General features: G+C 55.6%; 1 protein-coding gene across 1 annotated transcript; it reads right to left on the bottom strand.

Annotated features, from left to right (window-relative positions):
- Window positions 1–306: 306 nt before the first annotated feature.
- Window positions 307–8,378, bottom strand: TENT5B (terminal nucleotidyltransferase 5B). The gene is given in 3 exon segments (XM_077775690.1): window positions 307–2,238; window positions 8,014–8,152; window positions 8,154–8,378. Coding segments are annotated over 3 exon segments (1,233 nt in total). The 5' UTR covers window positions 8,228–8,378; the 3' UTR covers window positions 307–1,218.
- Between the last annotated feature and the right edge of the window lie 163 nt (window positions 8,379–8,541).

The following is an 8,541-nucleotide window of genomic DNA, read 5'->3' as shown; positions in this document are numbered from 1 at the left end:
CCAAGTCCAGGGTCATTAGGACTCCAGGTAGGAAACACTGAAGTGTTTACTCTTTAACAAGAGACTTGTTGAGGCAATTTGCACACGTGTACAAGTCACACGTGTAGACATGAGCCCCAAGCACGGTTTTCCAGCTGGGGCTGGTATTGAGGGAAGGAGGTGCAGTCCCCCAGCTACAGCCCAGGACTCAGACACCAGGGCACCCAAATGTCCCTGCCCTAATACAAGCCAGATACAGGCTGGGAGAGGGAGCCACAGCCTCCACAGCCATAGGTCATTCTTCCAGGAGAAAGCACGGTGCTAGGCTTAGTGTAGACGATCTTTATTGGCAGGTGTTAAGAGTGCAAAATGGTGATAAATCCAGAGGGATGGGAAAGGAGGTAGGGCATGGTTCCCTTTCCTCCAAGTGGGGACCCTGTAACCAGGCCAGTGGGGTGAGAGCACTTGACTGTGGCCACTTTGGGTCCAGCACCCTTTGAAGAACAAGCTCCCAGGCAGGAGGGATCCTCACAGCACATGGGAAGGGAAAACACCCCAGAAGGGCCCTGGGCTACATCCCATCCCCGGGCAGCCTGGCTCCTGCCCACCGCACACCTTAACAGCTTGGGGTAGGGCTGTTTGGGGACTGGGCTAAACCTCTCCCTCCGCAAACCCCAGGTATCTGCCTCCTGCCTCAGTTTCCCTCCTCCCAGTGATCAGCCAGTTTGGATTGCTAGGCCCTGTTGGGGGTCTGGCCCAACCCAAAGTGAGTAATTCACATAACATACCATATTGTAGTCATTGTGTGGGCTCCGGGGATCACTGTGGGCTGGCCGTAGCCAAAGAGACCCTTTTCGGCCACAGAAACCAACCCAAGACCTTTCTAGGCCGCAGAAATCAACCTAAGATGGTGAACATGGAGGCTATTGCCCCAAACATGCTTTATCTCCTGAAGGCAACTGACCCCCAAGACAAGTAGCCCCTGTGCCCCACTACCATGCCAGTCCAAAAGTGTGGTGCAGTGACCCAAAGGTCTACTGAGAGCCCCAGCTTGGCCTTCAGCCCCTGGGGGCCTCACTTGGGGACGGGTGGGGTCTGGTCTGTTCAGTCAGAGGCCCAACCCTGCAGCAGTGCTGGGCCACTTGGCAGGGGCTGCCTGTCTCTGGTCACATCTTCTCTACATTCTGGGAGGCCCCACTCCCTCGGGGAAGGCCCCGTCCCTTCTGGCCAGGGTCTGAGTCAGTTACAAGGCAGCCAGGTGGGATAGGAGTGGGCCCGAGCCAGCAGAGGCTGCACAGGAGTCACGTAGTAACTGACAGTGGCAGGCACAACACCATCGGGGCCCAGGGGGCGCCAGGCCAGGGCAGCCGCGGCGGCTGGGCCCTGCTCAGCCAGCGCTTGGAGCGCCAGTGTGGCGATGAGGTCCAGCGTCTGGCGACGCTCATGGCTCATGAGGCACACGGTGCTCTCGTTGACCACCCGGTGCAGCGTCACCAGGCAGGCATAGCGGCGTGCTGAGTCGGCCCCACTGAAATGAGCCTCCAGGTAGCGCTCCAGCGTGCGCTGCTGCTCGGCCAGGTCTGGGAAGTCGATAAAGAAGCGGGAGCACATGTAGCGTTGCAGGGCGCACACATCGGTGCTGGGCCGCGGCCTGAAGCCCCGCACCAGGAGGTGGCAGTACTTGAGGAGGCCACCACCGCGGATCTCCTCGGGGCTGCGCGTGGCGATGACGCGGTGCCGCAGGTGGTCCAGCGCCTCGGCAAAGTCCCCGTACAAGCTCTCTCCTGTCACGGTCGGGTGGAAGGCCTCAGACATGGGCGTGGATGAGCACTGGCCAAAGAGCAGCAGGGAGTCCAGGATGATCTGGAAGGAGTCCACACTGAACTCAAACTGGCGCCGGACTGAGTCCACAAACTTGAGCTCCACGTTCTTGCCACTCTTGTTGGACAGCGAGATGAGGCTCCAGCGGTCCGTGTCCGTGCACACTTTCACCAGCTTCTGCACGTACGCCTCCTTGAGTGTTAGTGGTGTGATCTTGGCCCGGCTCACGCCGGCCGGCAGGAAGTCCAGCAGGCAGGCCAGCACCACCTCCTTGGTCAGCTGGAAGGACGCCTCGCTGCGCAGGTCCACGCGGAACACCAAGTCTAGGTCCTTGTAGCCCAGGCCGCTCTCGGGGTGCAGCACGTGGCTGGCGGCCGAGCCGTGCAATCGCACACCATGCACGTGCAGTCCCCGTTCCTCCAGGCTGCTGCGGACCACCTGCAGAGGAGACAGCAGGAGGGAGAGGTGTCAGGAGTCTGGGCCCCCGGGGGGCCACCACTGGTTTCCACAAGATGATCATGCCAACATCAACCGGGGACCACTTACCAGGCTGTGATGCCTTTGGAAAGCTATTGAACCCTCTAATCTGGAGTATGGCTTGTTTAGAGAGAAAAAACTCAGAAAGAATAGCACTGATAATAGCAGATGCATAGAATTTACTAAATACCAGGGCCTGATCTAAGCACTTTATACATTAGGCTATAAACTTGTATAATTCTCACAATGACCTACCATATGAGGTAGATACTATTAATTCCACTTTGAAGATGGAGAAACAGAAGCACAGAGGGGCCAAGGAATTTGCCCAAGGTCACGAAGCTGGTGAATTAAACTCGCAGTCCAGGTCGTAACTACTATGCTATTCTACCTCTCTAAAACTGCAAGTAAAACACTTTGTTTTGTGCCAGGCATGATGCTAGCTGCTCAAATGTCTTAGGAATGTAACTGCAATTCACACGCATTACATTAACCCTCACAATAATCCTGTATTTGGGTATTAGTATCCCAATTTACAGATGGGGGACCTGAGGCACAGAGAAGTTAAGAATTGTGTCAAGGCCAGAGAGGAGCCAGGCTGAGACTAGAACCCAGGTCACTTGGATTCTCCAGCCCATGCATGCGCTTTTGGTTATGACCCACTCATCTTAATTCATCCTTACAGGGACGGTGTGAAGCAAATGTTATACCTGTTTTAGAGATGAGGAAACTGAGGCTTACAGGGTGCATGCGCTTTTGGCTATGACCCACTCATCTTAATTCATCCTTACAGGGACCCTGTGAAGCAAATGTTATACTTGTTTTAGAGATAAGGAAACAGAGGCTTACAGGGGCGTAAGCCCTAAGGTTCAGAGAGGGAGCCATTTAGAAGTGGCAGGGCTGGAAGTTAAAACTCAGACACTTTCTGCTCTTGAGACAGGAGGTGGGTGATCATCTCAGGAAGTGCTCAGCACCCAGCCCAAGTAGGAAGGGATGTAGCAGACCTCATCTTCTGTTACAGGGACACGATGGGCAAACCTTCAAGTCATCTCAAATCTGTTCCTTTGGCCGGAGGCATCTCTCTGGGCCCAGGACAGTGTGGGGAGAAGAAAGAAGCTGGGCCCAGACATTCAGTTTTCTGAGCAACCCAGAGGACTCACACGCCGTCCTGAAGGTGACCAGGCAGCGTTCCTGTGCTGAGTGATTCTGCAACCCCGTCTTGCTGCCAAGTCAGCGCCCTGCACTGGGTTGGGCTGCCCTCCTCGCTTCTCAGGGAATTACTGCAAAGAATGCATTTAAGTGCTGAGGAGGCAAGCTGCAGTAGGGCAATCTGAGGTGGGTGGCTCCCTCCAGGAAGGCTTCCGGGAGGAGGATCCTGGCTAGGGGAAGGTACTGTAATGGCTATGGGGATAAGCACCTGGCCATTAGGAGCATTGTGGGGAGGAGCTGGGGGGTGAGAGTGGGGAAAGAAGATCACCAGGCACCTGTTGAACTCCTGGACCTTCTCATCAGAATCTATGGGGGATAGATCTTTATTTATTTGTTTGTTTGTTTGTTTATTTATTTAAATGTTTCTTTATTTTTGAGAGAGCCAGAGAGAGACAGAGCATGAGTGGGAGAGGGGCAGAGAAAGAGGGAGACACAGAATCCAAAGCAGGCTCAAGGCTCTGAGCTGTCAGCACAGAGCCCGACGTGGGGCTTGAACCCACAGACTGTGAGATCATGACCTGAGCTGAAGTCAGACGCTTAACCAACGGAGCCACCCAGGCACCCCGGGGAACAGATCGTTACGATCTCCAACTTATAGGTAGGGAAACCAAGGCTCACATGAATGTAGCCATCTGCCCAAGATCATGTAGGGGTACCTTCAAATCCAGGTGTGGCCGACTCTCTTTCTATCACATTGCTGTCCCAGGGTTTAGAAGGAGCAGAGACCATAAACTAGGGTTCTAATCCTCCCTCTTTCTTTTTTAAATTTTTTAAAATGTTTTATTTATTTCTGAGAGAGACAGAGAGAGAGACAACATGAGCAGGGGAGGGTCAGAGAGAGAGAGGGAGACACAGAATCTGAAGCAGGCTCCAGGCTCTGAGCTAGCTGTCAGCACAGAGCCTGACATGGGGCTTGAACCCACAAACCGCGAGATCATGACCTGAGCTGAAGCCAGACGCTTAACCGACTGAGCCACCCAGGAACCCCCTCCGTCTCTTTCAAACTTTCAAAGTGAGGGTGACCCTGCGGTCACCGAAGCTCAGAGCCAAGGAAGTTAGGAACAGAAAGGTGGGGTTTGGGAGATGCCTTGGCCAGACAGACCTGGGAAGCTGGAGGTGAGGGGCCAGTTGCGGTAGTCTAGCCTGTGGGACTTGTAAGCCACCCCTTGACAGCTGTGCCCCTGTGGGCCAAGGAGGGAAGCAGGAAAGACCTTGTCCCAAGGACCCTGCCAGACTCGCAGAGCGGACCAGCCCCCTCCCTGGGTCCTAATAGAGCTGACTGAGCCTTACTCAGTGCCAGCTCCTGCTCCCAGGCTGAGGCTCGCCCCAAGGCATGGCATCTGGCCTGGTGAGTAGGTAGCAGTACCCTTGTTAAATCGCCTGCGTCAGGCCATGGGGCTGGCTGTGTCAGCCAGCCAGCAGCTGTTGTCTCTCTCCCAGGTGTGACTACAGCCAGCTTGGCAGGCGGACCCCAGATACTGCCACACCCAAACACGGCAGGGCAGCTTGGAGCCTCCTGAATCAGACTTTCCAGCCATGAAGGGGGCAGTGGCTGCACCCTCCTTTCTCCTGTGCCAAGGGCCTCCCCAGAACTACTCTGCTCCTGGGCCACTGCTGAGACCTGCAGGGGGATGATCGGTGCTGTCAGCCAGCAGGCTTGCCACACTGGAACTGCCTGATGCAAGCCCTCTGGCTGCAGCTGGGGAGATCAGATTGCCTCATTCAGTTCCCTGGGCCCAGAGAGGGCAAAGGACATATCCAAGGTCACACAGCCAAGAAGTGGCTGAGCTTCAATAGAACCAGGCCCCCCAGAATTATGGGCAGAGGGGCTTCCTACAGGAGAATGGGTCCCTCTAGCTCAGGTACAAGCAAGAATAGCATCTCTAACTGCTTAGATTGAGGCTGTAGGCAAAGCCTTGTGGGGGTACAGAGGGAGAAAGGTTCTGATTTTTTTTTTTAATTTTTAAAAATATTTATTATTGAGAAACAGAGAGAGACAGAGCATGAGCAGGAGAGGGGCAGAGAGAAGGGGAGACACAGAATCCAAAGCAGGCTCCAGGCTCTGAGCTGTCAGCACAGAGCCCGATGCGGGGGTTGAACCCACAAACTGCAAGATCATGACCTGAGCCCAAGTTGGACGCTCAACCAACTGAGCCACCCAGGTGCCCCAAGAAAGGTTGTGATTCTTGAACCATGGACACCCAGCACCCCTCCTCCACCTCCCTCCACCTGGAGCACCCCACTTCCATACATAGCCAGCACAGATGGTCCCCGTCCCCACACACACCAAGCACCCCTTCCACCACACCCCCCATACACACGCAGCACCCCCACCACACATATATATTCCAATAGTTTGAGGAGGTGCTAGCTGCAGATTCCCAAAGGATACGGACTTTCTTCCCTGTGGATGCAATTGTACAGGCCAGGGGAAGGTCCCTGTTCCCTTTGGATGCTGCAACCTAAAAGGGTGTTGGGAGAGTAGCCCAACCCATCACCATTGAACAGATGGGGACACTGGGCCCAGCAAAGGAAATTGATAATAGTCCGGGCCCCAGAGGCAGATGTCCAACCTCCTGGTGCAGCTCTGAAGTCCCCACTGCCTCTCCCCACCCCAGCCAGCAGCTCCCTGTTCTGTGATATCTTTGACCCTAGTCTAGGAGAACGCTACTGTTATTGGCTTGTAAAGTCAGCTCCTTCTGGCCTGCAGTCTCCTCCACCTGGCAGGGAGCATCTCAAAGGCAGAGAGGTGCTCCCAGAGGTCCCAGTCACATCTATGGCCCTAGTGTCCTGAATAGGACTTGGCACAGAGCAGGCGCCAGTAAAGGCAGTTTGGCAGGGACTTCCCCTCCAGAGCACACTTTGTCCCCGTAGAGGGGTGTTTCTGCACTTGGCTCCTCCTTCCCCCACATCTGGCACAAGAGTCCTGGAGATACACTAGTTGGGGCCCAAGGTTGACCTGGGAGTCCTGGGGAGAAAAACCTCAACTGGTTTTTCCTAATTACCCCATGACAGCAGGCAGCAGAGGAATGCCTCCGTGAGCACCACTGGGGCTTAGGGTGAGTCAGCCCTGGGGAATCTGCCCCACCCCCTCCCATTCCCTGGGAGGGAGGGCGAGGTAATCCCCTAGCTGACAAGCCTCCTCCTCAGTGGAAGCGAAGGCAGTTGGAGGCAGGGGAGTGGCCTCCTTCACTAGCTTCTAAGGAGAACTCTGAAAGTCCATCTACTGGCAGGAATATACAGGAATCGTGGCTGGATTTTTCTGGTTTCTATCAGAAGACTTCCTTAAGACTCAGAAGTTGAGTCTCAGGAGCTGAGGAAGGGGTGGGAAACCTTGAACCTGCAGCAGGTGGCTCCCAGGAAGACCTAGGATTCGCTGGGTTTGATGTTCACTTCTTTAGGTAGTCTTCCAGGCAGCTCACTGCCCCTTTTGGAGCCTCAGCTTCCCCAGCCACAAAAATGGGGACAATAATTACCATATTCTGGGGGCGCCTGGGTGGTTCAGTCGGTTAAGTGTCCGACTTTGGCTCAGGTCATGATCTCACAGTTCATGAGTTCGAGCCCCGCGTCGGGCTCTGTGCTGACAGCTAGCTCAGAGCCTGGAGCCTGTTTCAGAGTCTGTATGTCCCTCTCTCTCTGACCCTCCCCTGCTCATGCTGTCTCTCTCTCTCTCAGAAATAAATAAAACATTAAAGCTTTTAAAAAAATTACCATATTCTGGCATTTCAGAGTATGACAGCACCTAGGTTATACAAATGGGAGAGTAATTGTAGGGGTGCTTAAAGTTAGGTATAGGGAAAAAGGAGTCTGAGGAGGGGAGAGGGGTTGCCAGAATTCTCTTTTCCTGTTCCTCAAGAGACAGTGTCATCCTTCATTTCCAACTTTGGGGAGAGGAGACACACCTAAACTGGACACCTGATGTTTGTCGCCTTGCAGCATGCAGGCACCAGGTCCAGCTTGGTGCTTAATCTCCTCCTGCCACAACCCCAGCTGAGAGGGAGGGTGTCCTTATTGGGATTTCTTGGCTTTTCCACTTAGCCACGGGCCTCTTGAGCCAAGAGCTGTGGGAGCACAGGACAAAGTCTGACCCTAGAACCTTGAGAGAAGGAAGGGGTGTGGGGGTGGTGAGGTCCCGCCATGACGACTTGGGGGTGAAACAAAAAACGATTTTGAACACCTACCTATCCAGGGCTGCCTGGTATCTCTGGTCTTAGGAGGCAGATCTGTTCGCCCGCCTCCCCGCGCCCCCTTTCCGCAGCCAAGTCCCTCCCCGTTCTCCTCCCATTTCCTAGCTAAGGCCAGGGTGAACGGTTCGATCGGGCTCCCCAGAGGCGGGGGGAAGGGAAAGCCAAGTGGGGAGGGAGCATGGTCTACTATCCAAGCGCTGTGCGATTTTGTTACAGTCCCTGTGTCTCTATAAGCCTCAAGTTCCCTAGCTGTCCAGCAAATCGAACGTCTACTCTGGGTGCCTCCTAGCACAAGAACCTCAGGCTGGGGACCCCATAATCCCTCCCAGCGCCCTCTCACCTGCACAATCTGCCGGGGCTGCACGCTCAGAGTAGGGAAGTTGCCGCGACCATGAATGGGAATCGGTTCGCTCAGGAGCGCATCCAGTCGCTTCACCTGTGGCCAGCTTAGCCCACTCAGGTGCCGTCCGAGGGNCCCCCACCGAGGCCGCAGCCGTCCCCACCTGCGCAGCTGCCTGGTCCGGGCTCTCAGCTCCACTCTCCGACGGCATCATTAGCCCGGCCCCAGGCCCCGACGGCAGACACCAGGGGGTGGCTAAGGGGAGAAGGGCAGGGAGAGAGGCTGGGCCGGGGCCAAGGCGAGGGGCGCGGCTGCAGGGACTGGGAGGCAGCGACGGCGAGGCAAACCCAGGGCACACCTCCGACGGCGACGACCAACCGACCCTAAAGCCCGAAGCCCAGTGCCCAGCGGACTCTTATAGGCCGCGGGCGACACGCCCATTGGTCCAGACAGCTGTCACACAGTGGGAGCGCCCCGCCTCTCGGCGCCTCTGCTATTGGTCAGCAGAGCTTTGCACGTTGGTCACTG

The sequence above is a fragment of the Crocuta crocuta genome, unplaced genomic scaffold, assembly GCF_008692635.1.
Source record: "Crocuta crocuta isolate KB4526 unplaced genomic scaffold, BGI_CrCroc_1.0 scaffold127, whole genome shotgun sequence".
Lineage (NCBI taxonomy): Eukaryota > Metazoa > Chordata > Mammalia > Carnivora > Hyaenidae > Crocuta > Crocuta crocuta.
The sequence above is the reverse complement of the archived record's forward strand: the minus strand, read 5'-3'. Positions and strand labels throughout refer to the sequence as shown.